This window comes from Rousettus aegyptiacus, unplaced genomic scaffold, assembly GCF_014176215.1.
Source record: "Rousettus aegyptiacus isolate mRouAeg1 unplaced genomic scaffold, mRouAeg1.p scaffold_m13_p_1, whole genome shotgun sequence".
NCBI lineage: Eukaryota > Metazoa > Chordata > Mammalia > Chiroptera > Pteropodidae > Rousettus > Rousettus aegyptiacus.
Genome location: NW_023416284.1, coordinates 165,990,114 through 166,013,195, shown reverse-complemented (window position 1 = coordinate 166,013,195; position 23,082 = coordinate 165,990,114). Strand labels below are relative to the sequence as shown.

Here is a 23,082-nt window from a genome sequence, read left to right as displayed (position 1 = left end):
ACAAGGTATTCCATAATATTAATGTACCTTAATTTAACCAATTTCTTATTGATAGATTTTGAGGTAGTTTCTTGGCTTTACATTTAAAAAAGTGCTGCAGTGGACATGTATCTACAAATAGCTTTGTTTTGTACAAAGAACCCAGAATCATTTTTGGAATATTCACTTTCAAAGTGCCCTTAGTTACAAAGGAAAGAAACTCGTGTTGATCATTAACTTTCTAATTAAGGGATTGCTTCCCAAGCCACCCTCCCCCATACACATACACATACAGTCTTAACACTAGAATCTTTTCTCTCCAGATAGTTGGGTATTATAGCTAACCAGATAAGTACAATTGCAAATATTTGGCAAAGGTGTACTATTTAATGAAGTTGGTCAGAATAATTAGAACTTCTCAAATTCCTGGCAAAGACATTGACAAACAAGGCTAGTTAATTAATACTTGAGAAAATCTTTATAAGATGACACACTAGGGGCATTAAAAGATTATGGTTTAAGTATCAGTGGATTAGTAAGAGTCTTTGAGAATAATGACACCTTTGTATTTTTTTGCAGAAATGACCTTTTTTTCTTACTATTGTATTGTAAAAGTAGAAAGTGAAGTGAAGGATGTCTGTTGTCCTATTTGAAAGAAAACTTCATGGAAACAGGAGCCTTGTCTTGTTGCTCAATACTTTATCTTTATTTACTGTATTTATAGGCCCTCAATAAATGTTCACCGCCTGAATTCATGCCTTTATTAATTTCACCACCAAATTGTACCCACAAAATTTAACATCTTTCATTCTTTGTTTTTTATACTCCTTTTCACAATTTTCTGTGTAAATTTTGAAGACAAAGCCCCAATTAAATTTCTTTTTCTCTTAATGAATTTTAGTTCTTATTTTAAGTGGACTAACTTTAAATGGGCTGTTTCCATTCTAGCTATCCTTGGATAATGGGAACCTCCTGTATATCTGTAGGTAATGTTCTTTGAAGTTTAATAGCCAAGTCAAGTAGTAGTTGCTCTAAAATGTTGATTAGTACTGCCAAAAAAAGTCAACCAGTACAGTTAAATTAATATTTTGGGTGAATGCTTTGTTTTATTTTAACTTCGTTGGACACATTTTTACTTCTTTTTTAATCTTTAATTTTAATTTAAAACTGATAGACTTCTACATAGACATTCTTAAGGTCTGCTTACTAAGTTTCCATTTTACGGAGTGTTGGGAAAATAGGAATTAATTTTAGAAATAGAATATAATTTTTTGATGCATATAATATTCAAAATAAAGCATCTTAAATTAAGTCTTAATTTCTTTCTGCATATTTGTTGATTATCCTGCTTTTAAGTATGAATGAAAAGAGTACTCTTTCTAGTTTTCCTTGAAGACTTAAAATTTATTGAAACTTGTTTATTCTTTATTTTAAATATTTTTCTTGTAAGAATAATATTGGCATTTCAAATACATAAAAAATATAGATACTTTTGATGAAGCTATTAAATAAGATTAGAACCCTGAGCTTTTATGATTGAAGAATTCTTCCTACAGGTTTTGCTACATGAAAGCAAAATAAGTTTTAAATCATAAGACCTTAGGGAGAGTATATATTTTTGTAAGATTCATAATAGCTGGGAGTCATTTTTGAAATAATTTTTTAGTATAGTGAGTATAATACTAAGAAAATAACAAGTTTAGGATGAATAGCTTATAAACCTAGATAAAAACTGAAGCTATTTAAGAAAAGTAGTTCAGCAGATATACTGTATGGAACGGAATCTGTGGACTTTTTAGAGTCTTTGGAGGCACAAGAATGAAAACTATGCACAATGTTTTTATTTTCTAGTGTGATCCTGAAGATATGGTTTGCACTCATTTAATTTTCACAGATTACTAACTTTTAATGTAGACTGACCATACGTCAGTATGATCACACAGGGTTGTGTCTTCCAGACACAGTTTTATACTTGAAAATACTTTTTTGCATAAAAGCCCTTTTGGGGTTGACTTTAACAAATAATTTAGGCTCATGCTCTTCTTTTTCAGCCCTGATGCTCTGATGATGTCAGGGGCAGAGCAGAACCCTCAGGAGGGAGGCAGGGTTGACACAGTGTTCCAGCAGGAGGCTAGGTTGGAACACTGCATCAGGTAAGAGTAAAACTACACCCCTGCCTCCGTGAGGATAACAGTCTTAAAGACTAGCTTTTGTTGGGCGGGCACGAAGCTCTTTGTTGGAGTATTTCTAGGGAGCCAAGTGGAAGGAGGTATAGTTTCATTTACAGACCTAATGTTCATGACTGTTAGTTTCTCAGAAAACATAGGTAATTTGCTCTTTTTCTACTGCTATTTGTTGTTCTATATTTGAAGTAGGAAACATTATATAATTTTGTTAATTCCAGAAATAATTTTTGAGTTTTCTAGGACAGTGAGTGATTTTTCAAACTTTTTAGTCTTAGAACCCCTTTACATTCTTAAAACTTACTCTGGACCCCTATAAATCTCTGTTTATGTTACTTAAATCTATCAGTAGTAACCCTATGAGAAATTAAAACTGATAAATTAAAAAATTATGACTTCTTTAAAATAACAATAATGAACCCCTTAAATGTTAGCATAGATGTTTTTAGAAAAATAACTATGTTCTCCAAAATAAAAAATAAATTATGAAAAGGGTGGCATTGTCATACATTTTTACAAATCTCTTTAATATCTATTTTAGTAGAAGACAGCTAGATTCTCATATTTACTTCTGTGTTCAGGCTGTTGGATATATTATTTTGTTTGAGGTGTATCAGGGATTGGCAAACTACACCCTGAGGGCCAGATCTAGTCTGCTATTTTTGTATAGCCCACAAGCAAAAAGTGTGGGTGGGTTTTTTCTTGTTTAATCTTTAGGAAAGAAAAAGAACAATATTTCGTAACACATGAAAATAACATGAAATTCAAATTTCTGTGTATACTAATAAAATTTTATTGGAATACAAGCTAAGCTCATTCCTTTATGAATGATCATGACTGCTTTTGCACTTTAACAGCAGACTTGAATAGTGCAACAGAGACAGTATAGCCTGCAAAGCCAAAATACTTACTCTCTGGCCCTTTGTAGAAAAAGATTGCCAATCCCCAGTACATGGAGAAAATTGGGCCTCACATAGTGAAAGGAAAGGCTGTTTTCAGGTAATTATGGATATTCTTTGATACTGCACCCAAAGTCAACAAATGGTAATTTCTTAAACGTTAATTGCGATGTGAAAACTGAAAGCATATTAATGAATTGTTTGTACTGTCAAATTAAAATCCATAGTTCTGTCATGCACTTGGAATACGCTTTGAATCTTTAGCTTATTCACGGTTTTATAAACATAATGCATTGTTTGATCATTTGTAAAATGATAGTTCATTGAGTTATACAGATTTTTCGAGTGTCGAGACATTTTATTATACTAAATAAAAGCATATATCAATATTACAACCTATCTTATCAAAGAAGTCTTTAAGTATTGAGAAGTTCTTGAGCTTGTTGGATATGGATACACATTTTCCCATATTCTAATTCTCTCTTGAAAACTCAGAGTTTGTAGTTAGTAACAAAGAGTGTAAACAGTTGTTCTCCTTGAAATGACAGCCACACTTAATTCACTTTTGAGAAAATGCCTATTACCCACATCTGAATGATTATAGTTTATCAGCTGTCCTTTCAAGGAAAACTGAAAGAAGGGGCCTGTTCAGCGGACAGCTGAATCCCAGAAGTACATTTCCTTGAGACAGTCATTGTACTTTGATATGGAGCAGAAGTGCAATATATGTATTACTTTGGAACTCCATTATATAAGTTTGGAAATGTATATATGTATGTATGTATGTATGTATGTATGTATGATCAATGAGACGGCCATGCCTATTTGTTTATTTATTTTAACTGGAAGGTACATAGGTGAGGAATACAATAACTGGTATATTTTGGTGCTGCTGCCTTTATTCTTGCTGATATGCTAGCAGTTTTACTTACCATTGCTTTTGTCTCATCAGTTCAAATGCCAACATAGGAGGAAAAAAAAAAACATTGTTATTACAAATTTTTTTTGACTTTTCGGACCCCTAAAAGAGTCATGGGGATTCCCAGGAGTCCCTGGTCTACAGTTTGAGAACTGCTACTCTGTTGAAAATAACCCTGTTGAAATAATTATGAAGTATAATTATTTGGATGCATAATATTTCAGTTCTTAGCCTCAAGAGGATAGACCCACTGCAATTTTGTATCAGTGAATCACTGAGGTTCCTGGAATCTATCCCAAATTATAATGGGGTAGGGTACAGTCTGGCCCTAAATTTATCAGTAGATGACTGACATGGTAATGGAAGTAGAGAAAGGCAATCCAGTTTGCCCCAAGATGACATTTGTCTGACTTTAAATAGGTTTTTCGAAAATCATCCTATAGTTAATAATACTATTTTAATCTTATTTATTTTTCTTTAACACCTGCTTTGGGGACCTCTTAAAGACACTTGTTCATTCACCATCCTCCTGACAGAATTTTAGTTTCAGTTAACTGCCAAATTTATAGCTATTATCCTTCTTTCCCTAACTTCCCTTCCCTTTGTTATAGAAAACAATGTCCATAATTTTTGTTCACACTAAAACCACAAGTTGTCTGTGTGAGGAATTTGCTGCACTATTTATCATAAATAATTTCTTTATTAGTTTTTCTCTAAATGCTCTGAGTTAAGAGGTCTTCATAGAACATTATCTGAAGCCTTTCTGCCTCTGTTGGTTCTATACCACTCTGACACTTTTATTGAGAAAGGAGTAGGATTAAGAAAGAAATAGCAACAATTTCTGATCTTAGAAAACAAAAATTTATCAAAAATATACTGGACTTCAAATTAAAACTTGGATTGTGTTATGACTATAAAGAAATACTATCACGGTAATTAAAAGGGGAGTATTTTGAGACAGCCATGTAACAGAATAGGGTGAAGAAAAATTTTGAGAACTTTTCAAAATATCAATAGTTAGTGTTGATTTTTGGAAAATGACAATAAGGGAAAATTAAGTGAAGAACAGAAAAAATTATCGAATAAATATTAGTATGTATTAGGTCCTGTATTAGGCACTAAAATGTGAAGGATTTACTTATGAATAGATCGAAGAGTTAAAACATATACATTGCTAAGTTAAGAATTTGAAGTATAGTGCTGACATTTAATGGCAAATGTCTGTCTTTCTGATGGAGAAACTCGGGTTTTCTTCAACTTGCCCATGGTCCAACAGTGAGATGGTGACAGATGTTAGAATCATACTTTGATAGAAGTTCTAAATAGATTAGGCATTCCCCATTAATTTGACAATTAATGTTATTTTCAAACTGGGATTCAAAGCCATGTAAAATTTAAGATTGTAATAATTTTATTACCATTGAAATTCTTTCTGTTTTTAAATTGGAATTTGAGACATTTTAAATTAAGGCTTAACTAATTAAAAGAATATGCTACCACATGAAACTTTAAAAACCACTTTGGAATCTTATAACGGATTTGTAGCTTTCTCAGTGAAGTCTGTAAATGCCATTGAGCCTAATGATAAAAAAAAATTTGTTTCGTGCGGGTTCATTGACTTTGCTTTTTGCTCATGCTTGGAACTCATCCTCTCTTTTTGCTGTCTGCCCTATAAAGATATTTTGCTTCTTGGTAATGGAGAGACTTAACTGTAAATTTATAGTCATTAGCCTCCTTTCCTTAACTCTCTTCCCTTTATTATCATAGAGAAAATATGAGTGAATTGTATAAATTAGCAGTTCCAAAGTTTATTCCAAGGGACTGTTGAGGGATTATATTTGATAAAAGGTTTGTGTTTTGGAAAAACTGATTTAAATTGTTTATTTGCTGTAGGACTTCATAAGTCTTTGATATGCAGATGTGCATGGGGATGCTCCACCAGGGAATTACAGCATCCCTAAATTTATTTGAACAGAAAGCCTAATTTTTTAAAGCACCTTACTAATATCCCGTGAAATACACTTTAGGAACTGGTACATATCCATCCCTGTTATCAGAAAACAATTCAAAGCGTGTGTTCTATTGTATTATTATTATATATAACTCCTTATTCTTAATTAGAATTTACTTTTATAGAAAGCTGCGGTTTCAAGTAGACAATAAGCAGCAGGAATAAGTACTACCTGATTTTTCAAATGTTTATTAATTTAAAATTTTTTTTCAATTACAGTTGACATTCAGTATAAATGTAATGTTTATTTTGGAAGCAGGAAAGGAAATTCAGATCATAAATTACTACATGTAAAACTCTTCAGTTTGTTTTTTTTTTAATATATTCCTAAACTAAAATATATTATTTATAGAGAATTTCTTTATTTTTAAATTGCAGATGTTGGGGATCAGACAGGTGAGGTAGGTTATTCAGGCTCTCCTGCAGAAGCACCGCCAAGCAAGTCACCTTCAATGCCATCACTAAACCAGACTTGGCCGGAGATGAATCAGAGCAGTGAGGTTAGCAAAGCTTCCCTTTTCTTTCATTAACATTAACTTTGTTAAGGTAAGATATTCCAAACAGATTAACTTCAGCATCTAGTTCTTAGTATGTACGCATAGTTAAAAGAACATATCAAATATGACTGAGAAATGTTTGTGATTATGTGACTCTGAGGTTTTCAAAGTACCTTTTCTCATATATACTGTCATTTAGTTTCCACCACCCATTCCTGCTGAAACCCTGTGAGTTAGACGGGCAGATGCATGCAGTTAACAGTCAAAAGGGTGAATGTCTTGGCTAAGATAGTGCGTAGCCATTAAGGGACAAGAGCTAAGACTTGAACACAGTTCTTTGACATTCAGTTAACTGAATCACAGCCACTGTATTACACTGCCTTCTCATTCCTATAAACCTAGTATGTAATGTACAATATTTGGAATCTTAGCTTTGGAAATGATAGATGTTTCTGTTCTGGCTTCTCATGTGAACAAAGTATTTTCTTCAACCCCAGCTATTCCTGATAATTTAGTTTTACTTAAAATAGAAGGATTTAACCCCATTAAATGCAGTGATTAGGATACCTTGTATATAAGAACAAACACAATATGCAAAACAGAATTTGAGAAAGATGCACTCCCTTTCCTCACCATTACTTTGCAACTCCATCATAAACATATAAAACAAAACAAAAAAACACACACACACAATAAAAGTAGGACTACTTGATTAGAATAAGAAATAAGAAAAGGGACCCTGAGGCCCTATATTAAACCTTAGTGCTCTATAGAACTGGTTAAAAATTGCTCTTCTAGCCTGTTAGAGCACTGCTCTTTGAGAAAAAGTACACTTTTTTCTTAAAATTTTTTTTGTATCATTTTTAGGTAATTCTACAAATATAAAAGTTTCTTGAGTTTTAGGAAAAAAATTTAAGCTTCTGTGCTTTTTATATCTTTTAAAGCTAGATAAGTACCAGATTAAAGAGACAGCACTTAATTTTGTATAGTTGAAAAACATAAGGAACTGGCGGGTGTAAAGTACTTGCTGCTGCTTTATGACGTAATCACAGACACTTGTGCCTGAGGTGTAACATACCAGCGGCGTACTGTCAGATGTAAAGCCATGTGTTTTTCTGGAGGGAAGAATTAAGCCATGAAAGAATTTAGTAGTAAAGAGGCTTTTATATAGAGTAGGGTCACTGTTCTTGAAACCACTATTTTTGCTCATTTTTTAAAAGCAATATCAAATTAAAGAATTTTTTTTTCATTGATATCAGCTAATAAGTAAAAGCAACTCTTTATAAAGCATCTCAGTTTTAAAGCCTCTCTTTCTAGATAAAATCACGTGTGATCACTAAAGTCTAGGAATGAACATCCCTTCTGTATTTTAATAAGTAGTTATATTTTCTCTTTTTAAATACTTGTAGCAAGTTTCATTTTGTAAAATTTGGTAATAAAGTTATGAATGTTGTAATTTTTTTCTCTGTGGAAAATCAAAATGTTAAAACTAACATTGATTTTAAGACGTTTTTATAATTTTCTACCACAAAGCTCTAATCTTTCAACAAATATTTATTCAGTACCTCTGAATATGGAGGAGACACTCACTGTGAGGGATAACACTAACAATAACAGCAGCACTTATAATAATCCCTAACACTGAGCACTTTCGATGTGCCAGTTCTGTTCAGAAGCTCTTGACATATGTATTTACTTCCTTAGAACAGTCCTGTGACACAGGTATTATTAATTTCATCATACAGATGGTGAAATTGAAGCACAGGGGTTAAATAACTTGCCTAAAGTTGTACAGTGTAACTAGAATTCCAGTAGTCTGATTCCAGAACCTGTGCTCTTGACCATTTTACTAAAGTTATGAAATAAGAGTATCCCTCTGCTCTTCAGGTAGCTTACATATGGTCTTGTAAAACCAGATAAAATTTCACGCTACCAAATAGGTAAATAAATGCCTTCTTGTTGGCAAAAATCTATATATAAACTTTCCCCCACAGTTAGATAGTTAGGATTTTAAAAAGTCTGTCTGTACCCATGCAACAATAATTATTAAAACGGTAGCAATTAGTAAGTCACTTCCCTGGAGTGATATCCCTTACTAAAAATGAATTGTTACAGGTTCTCTTTATTTAAGAAACATTTCGAATGTATCAGTATATCTTAGTATATCTTAATTGTCATGATTTGAAAACTAATTTGTAGGCAAAGTTGTCGAATGTATTAGCCATTTTAGTAGATAATCTTCATCATTGTATTAATATGCTAATATTTAATTTCTACAAGTCTTCTCAAATTATCACTATTTTAAATAATGTCGAACTTTGAAGCATAAAAATGTGTACTTTTCCATACTAAATTATAAAAAGAAGATTTTGGTTAATGGGGTAGGCGTGTCTGTGTGTAAACATCTGTTTGTATATATTGTGTATGTGTAGATGTTTTTCCCTCTTCAGAGTACAACATAATTTTTGATCAAATTGTAATAATTTTAATGCAATTTTGATAAAATCTTATTACTAAGATCTTCAAAACATGGAATTTACTAAAATTAATATCCGCTGTCACTCCACCTATTTTAAGAGATAAGACATTTGTGTACCTCTTTTAGAAGAATAGTATTTCATATCAAAATACATCTTCTAATTATAACACATACTCAGATGCTTCATTTGCTCTCATTGTGGCCGCATTCTGATTTATCTAGCATGGCAGGGGTGGGGCGGGCGCCTGATTGGCAGTTCTGTCTTTTGGTCTGGCATGGTCCTGTTCCTAGTGCTGATTGCAAGGTTGACTTGCTACAGATTGCAGATTGACATGAGCTCAAACATATATTAATTCTAGAATTCTTTGCATTTTATTCCAATTACGTTTTATTAAATATACATATGTACAAAAGGTGTGCACGTACATAATAGAATCATCTTTCAGGGGTCGCACTGGCAAGTCAAACTGACTTGCTTTTGTTTTGACCAAAAGTTTGGTACTGGAGATTCAGTAACATCACCAAATCAATAGATTAACACATTTTAAAAGAAGGATTTGAAGTTATTCTTTCTTTGGTCAAGACAGACCCTTTTACATTTTTACTTTGTCACCATTTATACCACTTAGATTCTGTTCCTCTATTGTGTTTTGAGATTGAATTCTGAAGTCTTCGAATCTCTTCCCCAGAGATTGCAATAAATTGTTATACATTTGATTGTGAAGTTGCTCACCTTATATTAAAAGAAGACTAAGCATAGATGAGTATAAAATGTTTATGAAAAAATAGAAATTATGTAATTTAGTCAGGCTTGTGAAACACAACTTGCAGTGCAACCTCTGAATTACTTTGCTAAATCTTCTCCAGTGATCTTTTACTCCATCTTTCTCATCATGCTGACTTGTCTCTCCTCTGTCTGTTCAGCAGTGGGAGACATTTAGTGAACGCTCTTCAAGCTCACAAACTCTGACCCAATTTGATTCTAACATTGCACCAGCTGATCCTGTAAGTCAATCACTTAGCTTGCTTGTTTGAAATTAATTTTATTAACCCAAATTTCCATTCATTATGGTTTTTAGCAGATATGCATGATTCGGTGGAGTGCTTAGAGGGAAATGGTGGCAGGCTTTTCAATTTTTGTGTGTTTAATGGTGGAAAGAACATTTTTACCATTGTTTGTATTTTCTAATTATTTTGGTGAGTGAAAATTGTATGTTTTTAAAATCTGGTGTCTAAACAAACATTCTGTGATAATAGGTTTAGTTGACCTTTGTTTTCATTTGCTAATTGAGTGTATGTTTTATTAAACATACTGTTTATTTCAGTGTAATGACAGTAAACACTATCTTATTTGTATGCTTACACATCATGTAATATGTACTATGTATGTAAATATGCAATGTCATCTTTTATTTTAATAGTCCAGATGGTATGGCTTTGACAAATAGTATGTTGAATTCTGTTACAAGAGAGTCAAGTTCAGCAAAACAATACAGAGTTGTTAGTCAAAGGTTCCCATTGTGCAAAGGAGCCCTCTGTCTTGTCTTCCTGTGGTTGTGTTGCTTTGAAAATGCTACAAAGTTCACATCCTGATTTCAAAAATAAATTATATTCCCATAGATTTAATTTAATATATGCCCGACGTGCCCCTCAAGTTGTTTAAAAACTTTAACACCTTAGCTATTAATCATGCTTCTCACTATTCATTCCTCTTTTTTTAATTTTTTTTTCTTTAAAAGAGAGGACATGCTAATAAGCACTTTTCAAAAAGAAAAGAGGAAATAAGTAGGAAAGGAAGAAGAGTTTAAAGGTAGGATTTTAAAAATTGAGTTCAGTGGAAAAATAAGAAGAAAGTGACAGCATTTTTTTTAGATGTTTCAGATCAAAGACAGCCAGCATTTATCAATTAAATGTAAAAAATGCTCTTGTTATTTAATGTGGATTTGGGAGAAGTGACATTTAAGGATAATAGTACATCAACAGTTTAAATTAATAGACCTTTGGTGTGTTTTACAATTTTAAAGAGTTCGTATCTATTTAAAATAATAGCGATGCTATTACATTGAATCCAAACAAATAACATATAGAATTTTTTAAAGTGTATTTGTAATTTATTAATTATACAAGGTTCAGTTAATATATAGATCATCCATGCCTTTTGCTTCTATTCTTACTTTGAGGGCATTTATTAATCGTTTATTTTAGTCTATGAAAAATGAAGGAGAAATAAAAAGGCAACACAATTTTTGCTGCTTATTAGCAGCTGTAATTGAGGTCTTGGGAAGTGACATGTGCTGTAAACTAAAAGAAAGTTTTACCTGAGGTCTAAGTTTCATTTCTTCATATTATTTTTATCTCCTACTTACGTAGTCAAGTTAGTTTTATAAAAAGTACTCAATAAAAGTACTTTATTTGGGATGTTACATTTGATGTAGCAATAAAGAAACTCTATTTTATTCTCTAACCCTTAAGAGATAGTGAAAATAATGATTTATAGTATTATGATTCTCTGTCAGTCTAGGAAAGAACATCGAATATCAAAACCTAGAACTCAGAGGCAAAATAAATTGACTCATGACTGGCAGGAAATGCAGGGAAACATTTAGCTTAATAACAGTAATGTTCTTGTAACTTTTTGGAAATATACAGATTTATGAATTCCATTCTAGTGTTTAAAATGATATGGCTTAATACTTCTCTTGTATTATATCTAGTGTGGCAGGAGGCTCTGGAAAAATTAAAACTGGTTAATTGACCTTTTAAACGTGAATTTAGACTTCTAAATTTGATAAAGTTGCCAGTCTTAAGTATTTATAATCTGGTACCTAAAAACATCTTTATTTCTTTTATGGTGGCAACCTTAAACCTAAACTTTGTTCTCCAACTAGTAATTCTTTAAACTTTCAATTAGGAGAATGACCTGTTCTCACTGAACTTCTAACCTTCGTTTAATACTATCTGACATACTGCCTGCCTATCTACAGAGTACAGCCAGTAGCCACAATCCCAAATGATCCTTTCTAAAGTTTATATAAATAAGGATTATAAATAAGATTCATTCAGATTAGAACAGAATCACCTGGGGCGGGGGAAGGGAGGACAAAAAACACTACAGTTTTAATATGAATTTGACATGCATTACAGTGTTGGAGATATTTAATGTAGTTTATTTAAAAGCTACAATTTGGTAATTAGCTATTTGCTTAATAAAGGGAAAATCTGTGAAAAGCTCCAAACTGCTGCGTAGTAGTTAGAGACAAACTGTCACAGAGCAGTGACCTCAGTTGCAAACTGAGATGGCTAATTATTTATTAGGCTCCCAGAATTGTGATGAAGTTGAGTTTCTGATATCTCATTTCCAGAAACTGGATTACTTTTGTTTAACTGCTTATCATTTAATAGACTCTGGCAGAATCTGCTTCTGCAAGGAAATTCTAGATTGATGAGAAGTATAATGTGCCAGTCTTTGCCATGATTTATTCCTGATCTTGAGTGCTGTAGAACTCCTGAGTAATTCAGGGTGTCAAAGGGAGTTTGATCACCAATTGTCAAAAACAAAATTCCAGTCTTAAGTAAATCACAGTTTTTAATTATTAAAAGCTTAATTAGTGTTATATAGCTGATTGTGATAAGTATATATGGCTGTGAACAAAACTGTGGGCAGAGAACTGTGGGCCAACTCAGCCTAGTATTTTGGGCAGATGTCCATAAAAGAGCTTATGTTTATATGCTGAGTTTTGAATGAAACTATGAATTGACGGAAGTTGACAAGGACTCTCTCCAAGCAGAGAGAATGAGCAGGATCCATTCAGTGTGGTGAGAGTATAGGGTAGAAATGTATATGGGGGAATGATGGGGCTAAAGAATGTGATTGGAACTAGACTGGGAAGGTCTTTGTATGCTAGATCAAGGATCTGAACGTAATCTCATAGACACTATTGGCCAACAAGAAGTACCATGATAAAATAGGGGCAAGGGAGATCACTTGGGCAATAATGTGAAGAACTATTGGGATCAAGACGAGATGAAGAGCACCTGAACTAAGTAACATAGGAATAGAAAGTAGGCAGGGTTGGATTCAGACAGAAGATAATAGGATTTAAAGCAAGTAGGAAGTATAGATATGTGAGCAATAATATTCAACAGTGCTAAATTGTATAAAATCAGGTGCCCAAATATATGAAACAAATGTGCCATGAGTGATTAGGAATGGGTTTCCCAAAAGCTTTGGGTGATTTACATAGGTAGAAAAAAGTGAGCTGAGCCTGCCAGTCTTATACTTTTCTTTCTCTATTTTAAATTTGGGGATGCTAGTTTGGAGCAGAGAAAGTGTTAATTTGGCATCTTGTGACTCAGGACTCAGGCTTATAGGCATTCATGGTCCTTCATTTGGATATCGAAATGCTTAAAAGTCAGAGCTCTTTATCCCGGTTTACATCATTCACAAATGGAAGCTTTCAATACTGGTCTGTAGTTAGGTTTGGTCTTCAAGGAATTACCTTGTAGCAGTAGGACCTATTGGAGTAAAGCTGTTGTAGGCTTATAGCAACCAGTAGTTGTATGACTAAAGTTTGTAATACAAAATTGCTTTGCTGGTACAGAAACTTAGGCAAATTATTTGGAGAACGAATAGAAAATTCCTGATTTTCTTTTCTTGGAGTCATCATTGTACTTCCATTTACTGTACTGGAATTATATGAAAAGACATATATTTCTAACTGTTAACCAGTTTTATAAATTTGATTTTATACACATACACACAAAATATAAGATGAATAAAAACGGTTAAAGCATCTAATAAATTTTTCTTCCTTGTTTTTTCATAGTGGGGGGGTGGAACAAAAACTTATTGTGTCACAAACTATCATTTTTTCTTTAACTTTGTATAATATTAAATTCTGATTCTCATAGCAGTTATTTCTGCAATTAAAATTTTAAGTGAAGAAAGTAGTAGTTATTCCTAAAGCCATGTTTTTAATAACCATAACAACATCTTAAGTGTATTATTATATTTTTTGAGAGAGACTCATTATTATGTGAGGAATCTAAACCTTTATCCATCTCTAATATTCATCTTTATAACAAAAATTTTAGAGTCGTATATCAATTGGATGATATACAAACCCTGTCCAGAATCTCACTGTTATGGGGAGCAGGAAATTACTATGAATGGATTTGTCAATATAATTGCAATAATAAAGACTTCATTTGTTATAAATTGTTTGAATTTAGAGATTATGAGACTAAGCCAGGGAGAGCTCTCAGACAAGATGGCATGCTAGAACTTTCTCCAGCAAAGGCTTGGTGTTAGTACTATCACCAAAATAGTGTCCAACTGAAACTGAAAGACCATTATCCTGCACACTTAATTATAAACTTAACTCACAACTAGATATTCCAAATTTGAGGATCTCGTGTTCAGTCTTTAGCAGCAGCACACACAGAGTACTAACTGACTCTCCATGGAAGGAGCTGAGCCACATTAGCAGTGTTTTTCAGCTGGTCTGTTGCTATTAAGCAAATGCTTGATCCTCTGGTTCCTCCTCTGGGGGTCTCAGCTCCCAGGGTCAGGCTTACGGGTGTACCCAGGTGTAACTTTCTCTTTTTCTCTCCTTTCTGGGAGATAGGCACATGTCTTCATCCTCTCTTCCTTGCCTGCCTTACTCTTTTCATTCTTTTCGAAAGTCTATTCTACCAGTTTCTTTACTCTAACCAGACTTGATACTCATGAAATTGAAAGATACCAGGTGTATTATAGTCTTGCGGGTTAAAGAGAAATATCGGAGTTTCAGAATAGGAGTCTTATCCCTCTTAAAAATAGATTCCTTGTGGAAGTTTTATGCTAAATTTTAAAAAGCAGCTCTATAGAACCAATCTATACAAAGTGTGGATTGTGCCTAGTTACAATATAACAGGACTCTCATTAACTTTGTTTTATGTATGAAAAAAAAAAGTCACATTTTCTTGAGCAGTTTTATGAAAATGAGTTTAGTCTGTTACTTAGTTTTTGGATTCTCATGAAATAGTTCACTTTAACCTGAGAGGTTCAGATTTGTATAACTTCATCAGATCCTTTTGCACTTTGCCTTTGAATACTGTATACCTTTACAAGACCATTTTTTTCACCCAAATCTTTACTCAAAAATGAAAATGTACTTTATACACTTATTAGGAATATATAGTGAACTTGATTTTTTAAATAGAATTCTCGAATTTCTCATTTAAAAATTAATTTTCATGCTTGCCTTAGTGTGAATGAGGAAGTCCATCCACCAGTTTTTAAACTGTTAATTTTGATGATTTTATTGTATTAGCTTGGCATTTTTAATAAAAATTCTGTATTTCCTCCCATTTGTCTCTAGGATACTGCTATTGTTCATCCAGTTCCCATTCGTATGACTCCCAGCAAAATCCACATGCAGGAAATGGAACTTAAAAGAACTGGCAGTGGTAAGCAAGCTGTGGCTGGGCTGTATTTTAATTTAGTGGGTTGTGTTTTAGATGAATATCAAACTGAAATACATAAATAATTATTCTGTCAGGGTTCAGATTTCTTTCATAATCGTTTATTTTTTAACATAGTACTTTGTACAATTATACATGTATACATGTACTTTCATATATATTTTTTAATTTATGTTTTAAAAAACATTATTGAATTTAAGTTATAAAGGTTTTAAATAAGAACATTTGAAAAATGTGACTTTTCTGATACCCTGTGGATTTTTATGATCACTTTTTTGAATTTAAAGTATGTTCAAATTTTAACTGAAGAGATTATATGTTAAAATAATTTGGCTTTGAAATTGTGTTTTGCTTAAACTCTTGAATTTTCTCATCTAAGATTAAATGTTTTAGTTAGGATTTCTCAAAGGCAGATTTATTTTCTATATAAGTCAGCATCATAAATACTTATTTTATAGCCATGTGTGTGATGTTTTAAGTAATTGCCCTCCAGGGATAAAATCAAGTATGAACAGCCAAATTGACATTTTCATTGTAAAATATCTTCTATTATGGCAGAAAACAAAATTCTATATAAACAGGTTTATATTTATTTTTTAAAAAATATTATTTTGTCAAAAAGAAATATATTATTTTGTCTTATATCCCATGGATTTATCTACTCTTTTTGAATATCTAAATGAAGTCTTATCATGTACACTGAGGTTTATAAATTTTTATTAGTTCAAATACGTATGACTTGTATTTTTACCTATTAATTCTCTACTAGATCATACTAATCCTACAAGCCCATTACTTGTGAAAACATCTGACCTGTCAGAAGAAAATAAGATAAACTCATCAGTAAAATTTGCTTCTGGAAATACTGTAGGTAAGTGAAAGATGGTCTTACATCTTCCATTTGAAATTTATTAAGTCTAGATCTAGAGTCTGAATAATGCAAATATATAGCCAGTTGATATTATCTTCACTGAATAAAGTAGAGAATAGTCAAACCCTTTTAAACACCCTGCCCTCTATACGAATAAATGGTTGCCCTTTGCTGCCTCATCCTGCTTCAGGGTAGGCCTCCTGTTTGCCATCCCTCTCAGTTAGCCAGATTTAGTCCATTGGCTCTTTCCCACTAGTCCTTTTCTTTCTGTCAAGAAATTGTGTATGTATTCATTCATTTAGCCAATGTTAACTAACTATTGTGTGTCCGGCTCTGTTCTAGACACTGGGATTTAGCAGTAAACAAAAGCTTTTAATGGAGTTTACAGTCTGTAGGGGACATAAGTGAAAGGGGGGGGGCAGTAATTCATATCCTAGGAGGTAATTAGTACCCTGGATAAAAATAAAGCTGGGAAAAAGGAAAGGGAGTGACATTTGAATTAAACCTTAAAGGAGAGTGGAGGGGTTCGGCTGTGTGAATACCTGAAGGACATCAAAGGCACAAGAACAGCAAATGTGAAGCCCTGATATAGGAACCATGGCTTACTTTGCTGCAAACAGCAGACAAACACTTGGAATAGAACTAGTTAGTAAATTTGACAGGCAGAGGTAGCAAGTGGTAGAATAGTAAGTAACCCGGAAGCAGGGTAAAACTGACTCTGAGTGAGGTGAAAAGCCATTAGAAGGTGTTGAATGGAGAAGTGACACGGTTTGACCTTCATTTTTTTAAATAGGATCATTTCTGGCTGCTATCTTGGTAACAGGCCAGAAGGCAAGAGTCAAAACAGGGAAAGACCATTTAGGAGACAGTTATAGGCCAGAGAAGATGGCTTGGACTGGGGTGGTAACAGAAGTGCTGGGAAGTGGTCAGGTTCTGGCTATATTTTGTAGGAAAAGACCATAAGATTTGCTTACCTACATGATACAGGATGTGAGTGAGAGAGAAGAAACAAGGGTAATTCAATAAATTTTGGCCTGAATAATTGGGAATTGAGCAAGACTGTGATAGGAGTAGGTTTGTGGGGGAAGAAGAGGAGTTCAGCTTTGGACATCTTAAGTTTGAAATGCCTGTTAGAACATCCAAATGGAAATATGGAGCTTAACATCTTGTACCAATTAAATAATTCAGTGATTTGACAAGGGAAAAGGAAAGGGATACGTTTTGAAATGAAAATAAACCAAGTAACCAATCCCTTCAATTTACAACTCTTGAAAATATGTAGTAGTATTCCTTCATTTTATCCCTAGAGTTGCTACTTTAAAATTTTTGTATGTCACACTGTTACTCTACTTCCAGATTCTCTACTCCTTCATAAAACTCTAGGAAATTTAAAATGCTGTTTCCTCAGGTGAAAAATTGGGAACCTCTGCCTATTTCATAAATTGTATTATCTGAGGACATTTTATTCCCTTGTGAAATTTTTAACTTTTTACATTAACAATTTTAAATTTTTTATTTGAAATATTTCTATTTTGTTCCTTAAAAATGACAGAAGTAATTTTTATTACAAAAGTAATCCCTATTTATTGTAGAAATGTAATAAAAAATAAGAAAATTTTGCATAATCTCACTATTTCACAAATGATTGTGCTTAACGTTTCATTGTCACCTTCATCCTCATTCTGTGCGTGTGCTATATTTTTATATAAAACAAAATTGTAATGTATATACTGTTTTGTGACCTCCTTCCATATAACCTATTTTGAATATTTCTGTTATTAAATGTTAACTTTTCTAGATTTAAACTTACTCTGTATGCATAGTATTTTATTGTTTAAATAGGCCATGAATTTTTCAATTTATATTTAATGTTTTATAGTTAATAATACTGGGATGAATTGTTAACCTTTTAGCCAATCTTTGACTATCTCTGATTTGTAAGAATAATTCAGTTATATTTGAGGCATATAGATTAAAAGTGAAGAAATGATTATTATTAAGTAGGATATATTCCATTTATCAGCAGATGGTTACAGTAGTTCAGACTCTTTTACTTCAGACCCAGAACAGATCGGGAACAATGTAACTCGGCAAAGGTCAGTATTTCTGTCAATAAAAACCATATTACCATATTGTGTTACATTTTAATATTTAAAAAAATTAGGAACAAGTATAAATTAGTATTTTTCTCTGTTTTTTAATTCTTCCCTTCTCTGGAGGCTGTTAGGTTACCTATTGATTTATGTAAAAGGGAAGTGGTTTTGATTCTTTCCAACTTTAATAGGAAAACAAATGGAATCCTTATTGTCTTCTGTGGTATTCTGTGGAGGGTTTAGGAAGGGCTGATAACTTTTTGGCAGTTGCAGTTTGATACAGTCCTTTTCCTAAGTAAACAAAAAGCGGCTGTTTAAGTAATAAATGTGCAGATTTCCTTTTATAGCCTTAAGACAAGTACCAAAAGAATACTGTATTTTAAAATGCCATACAGAAGCACTGCCCGGTGTTGGGCCACCTAGCCACCCTGAAGATCTGTTACATATAATTCTTCAGGCACAAACAGAAAGGCGTGGGATAGGGTGTCTGCAAGGGCTTTATCATCCACAAAAACCCGTGTACAGGGCCAAAGCATCTTTTTCCTCTGGCTTGCTGTATGTGGTAAGGATCATTGCGCCACAAGCCTGGGAGGTATAGAGGGAGACTATAGTACAGAATCTCCAAAGAGCTTACAGATAAAAAGGCTGCTTCTTCATATGGTTCTTCCTGTGTTTCTTAGAATTCTCAGTCATCTTGGATTTTATTCTCCTTTTTATCCCTGTGAGGATTAGATTGCCAGAGTCCATGAGACACTTTTCAGAATATAGAAAATTTTGGTGGCAATCAAGTGCATCTGTAGGGTAGGTTGAGCATGAGTATAGTGACTTCTAAAGTGGAATGGCCTGTGGTAACACAGCAGTGGGAACCTCAAATAGTTGAGCCAGATTCTACTGCAACTTACCAAACTCCAAATTTTAAATAAGTTGAAAGCTAACCATATATGAAAGTAGAGTTTCTCTTTTTGAAAATAAATGTTTCAGAATAATAGTACCTATAATTGAATTTGAGAAAACATTATACTTGTTATACAGTTTACCTCGAATTCCTTTAATAACTTCCTTTTCACATTTTTTGAAATTTTGTTAAATGTATAATTATACTTTATAAAAAAGATTATTTGCCACGTTAAATAGCCATTTGTTTAGTGTACATCATAAACAGTACTGTCTTTATTAATTGTAATACTTGTATACCTACTTGAGAAAATGTCACACCAATATCTTCTGCTCCTTAGCCAACTTTGAATGTTTAAAAAGGAAAAAGCTCCAAATCAGTAGCATGACCAATTGTGATGGGGTGAATTTTGCAGGTCTCATTCAGGAACATCACCAGATACTGCACCACCACCTCCCCCTCCAAGGCCACAGCCATCTCATTCTAGATCATCATCTTTAGATATGAATCGGACCTTTACAGTCACCACAGGTAAGGGTTAGAGAACGATGATATGTATTATCATGTGATTTTAAAGTTAATTAAAGACAATATTTTATTTTCTCTTAATATGTCTTTTTTAATATTTATGGGAAGAAAATTTTGAATTTAAAAGGTATCAGATGAGAAGGAATTTTTTTTCTTAATGACTATTTAATGTGTGTTTGAATTTAAATGGTAAAGATGGAGACCTGAGAGATGCCACGAGAGATTTTAAAAGAATAGTGTGGAAATATCAAGGAAGCAGAAAGCCAGTAGGTCTTAAGTTAGTTAAGTTGACAAAGGAGAGAGGAATCCAAGCTTACTCTAAGGTTTTACTTTTTGTGGAACTGGTCATTGTTATTACGTGATCGGAGTAGAAAAATTAGGACAGTGGGTGATGATGTCCTGTTTGTACATTATGAGTTTGGTATAATGAGGGAAAAGAGAAATAATCAACAGGCCACTGGGCTTGTAGGCTAAGAAAGATTGATGTATTATTTGAGAATCATTTACATAGAAATGACAGAGTGAAATGTTAATTTAAAAAGGAAATATGGGAAGAAAACCAAGAAGGTATGGTATTATGGAAATGGGGGTGGGGTGCAGCAGGAACATGTCAAGAGTGCCTTGTGCAGCAGAACGGGAGAAATGAGGTCTGAGAAAAGGCCATGAGATTTGGCCAGTAGGTCACATCTAGACAGTTATACAAGGTAATACATGCTTTCCAGTACTTATCAGACATTTTTAGAAATCTTTATCATTTGATCATTCAACCTGTTCTGCTAGCAAAGTAATTATATATTTACTAAAAGGAAGACTTGTATGTTCACACAGGACAGCAACAGGCTGGAGTTGTTGCTCATCCCCCTGCAGTGCCTCCAAGACCACAGCCCGCACAGGTACTTCTCGGTGCACTCCTTAACTAAACACAGTTATTACAGTGCTCATGATCACTTCGTCTGTTAGGTATTTGATTCTATTCTAGCATTATTTTGAAGATCGGGAATTAAATAATTATTCTTAATGATCATTTAATTCAGGGAAAAATAAGTCTGATTTCGGAAGATAAGAAAGTGTTGGGTGACATCTGCAGCCCTGCCAGGTTGAAATTGTTTTGATCAGAACACAAAACTGTTATGTTCCAGCAGAGTCTAGATCATAGCTGTTAGTTTTATGTGACTAGACTACCTTTTACATGAATGAATTTAGTTGATTTTCTGAGTTATATTCTTAAAGTTAAGTTGAGTATTTGCAGTTTAAAATACAGTTTCTTAATCATGAAAGATACTAAAATTTGACTATTCCAGCACTTATTTTATCTAAAGTGTGAGCAAAAATATTCTTACTGCAATTAAGCTGTAAAACCCAGGGAGTTGGTCTCTTGACTCCAGAAATGCCTAGTGAGGAAGGCCAAACTATATACAACAATTATAATAGAAGTGCTACAGTAGATACATTTATGAAATGCTTTAATACACTTTTACTGTCTAGTAAGTCAGGGATCACATTGAAAATGTGTAAGTAAAATGAAGGAAGTAAGACCTACACACAAACTTGAAAGATAAAGTGGTATTTCTTTGGGAGAGGGCATTCCTGCCAGACAGAATGGCATCCACAAAGCCATAGCGGTGTGAGATAAGTCTGGCATAGTCTTAAAGGAGAAAACAAGTTAGTACAACTGAAGTGCTGGGAAAGGAAACTGAAGAGGTGGAAATGGGGCAAAGCATCTCTTGTATCATTCTAAGAAGGTTAGAATTTTTCTTAAAGGAGATGGCAAGTTTTTAAAGGGTAAACAGGGAAGAGACCAGTTTTATTCTGTAGCATTTGTACTTCCTTTGTCAGTAAACTTCTCACACTCTCTTAATTCTTTGTTAACGTACCTCTCATCTTGCAAAGATTGTCAGCTTTATTAGGGCATGGTCATTATGTGTTTTGTTCACTGTTAATATCTATAGTGTTTGACCAGAAGTAGATACTCAATAAATGTATTTTCCGATTGAAGATTTTAGGATTGATCTGGCAAAGGAGCAGAGGACAAATTGAAGGGAAGTGCACTGAATATTGAGAGAATAGAGCACTGGTTTTCATACTTTAAAAATAACCTTTTTAAAACATAATGAAACATTTTTAAAAATAACTTGTTTAAAGAACAAACTATTGTGCAGTAGCCCAGTTAAGAAAAAAATAGATGCAAGTAGAGAATCAGAGAGTAGGGCCAGACCTTCCCCTCTCCTTATGCACCTTCTTTGCAATAAGAATTTTATAAAAGTATCTTTTTTATTGGGGGATCGTCATCTTAATTTTTTTGTGTCTTACTCACTTATTTTTTTGGGGAGCAAAGTGTTACTGTAGCTCACCTTCATGAATTTACAGATAATAAAACAGCACATTTATAATATTTTCAAAGAAAAAGAGGCTACTTTTAATACCGATTCACCAATGAAATTTTTGTTCCTTTGTTCTAAACTGTTGTATAGGCTGCTGGTCCCATTGTGCATCGCCCAGTGGATGCCGATGGCCTAATAACTCACACTAGTACCTCACCTCAGCAGATACCAGAACAACCAAATTTTGCAGATTTCAGCCAATTTGAAGTATTTGCTGCATCAAATGTAAATGAAGAACAAGATGATGAAGCTGAGAAACATCCAGAGGTCTTGCCGGTCAGTTTTTAAGGGCTTACCTAATTTTCTGCTGTCTCATAGCCTCTCTGCAAACAGAGGAACCCCTAAATGAGCAGATATTAGAGAGCACATCAGTGAGCAAAATATTTGTTGCCACTTCTTTTAGAGGATATATATTCCCTAAGTCAGTGCTTCTCAATTCTTTTATTCGCCCCATATACCTGTTGATTGCAGTATAGTGCTTAATAAGAATCAGAATCTGGGTTGAAATAGCTATTGTGTGAAAAGCACAGCCATCTGGTCCTGGCTATAGCACTGCTCTGGAGGTTGTATCTTAATGCTGAGTAGCTGATTGTGTAGTTTGTTGAAGATTCCATGTAGCAACAGGCTGTAGTTACCAGAACTACACTCAAGTTTGTATGATAGTATGTCACTTTAGTCAGATGGACTTACAGACTGTAGGATGCCAAAATTTAATCTTGGCAGACAGTATTATCTGAGACTGTTTAATCCTCGTGGCAAGAACCCTAGGGATCCCTGATCTCACTAAACGTTAACGTGAAATTGGAAGGACCAGAGGAATTCCAGAATCTCCGTTCTCGTTGTCTCAGCCCATAATGAGCCTTCCTGACAGATTGAGAAACC

The 23,082-nt window shown here is 33.4% G+C and overlaps 1 protein-coding gene across 6 annotated transcripts in view; it reads left to right on the top strand.

Moving 5' to 3' along the window:
• The window catches only part of REPS1 (RALBP1 associated Eps domain containing 1), a 71,695-nt gene that overhangs the window by 42,648 nt on the left and 5,965 nt on the right, over positions 1-23,082 (top strand). For 2 of the 6 annotated variants that reach the window (XM_016132686.2, XM_016132688.2), the window contains exons 9-16: positions 6,370-6,491; positions 9,892-9,972; positions 15,330-15,417; positions 16,202-16,303; positions 18,327-18,399; positions 19,707-19,822; positions 20,648-20,712; positions 22,291-22,476. In XM_016132686.2, coding sequence (XP_015988172.1) covers positions 6,370-6,491; positions 9,892-9,972; positions 15,330-15,417; positions 16,202-16,303; positions 18,327-18,399; positions 19,707-19,822; positions 20,648-20,712; positions 22,291-22,476 — 833 coding nt within the window. The remainder of the gene's footprint in view (positions 1-6,369; positions 6,492-9,891; positions 9,973-15,329; positions 15,418-16,201; positions 16,304-18,326; positions 18,400-19,706; positions 19,823-20,647; positions 20,713-22,290; positions 22,477-23,082) is intronic. The other 4 variants (XM_036222153.1, XM_016132687.2, XM_016132689.2 and 1 more) reach the window with 4 other exon arrangements.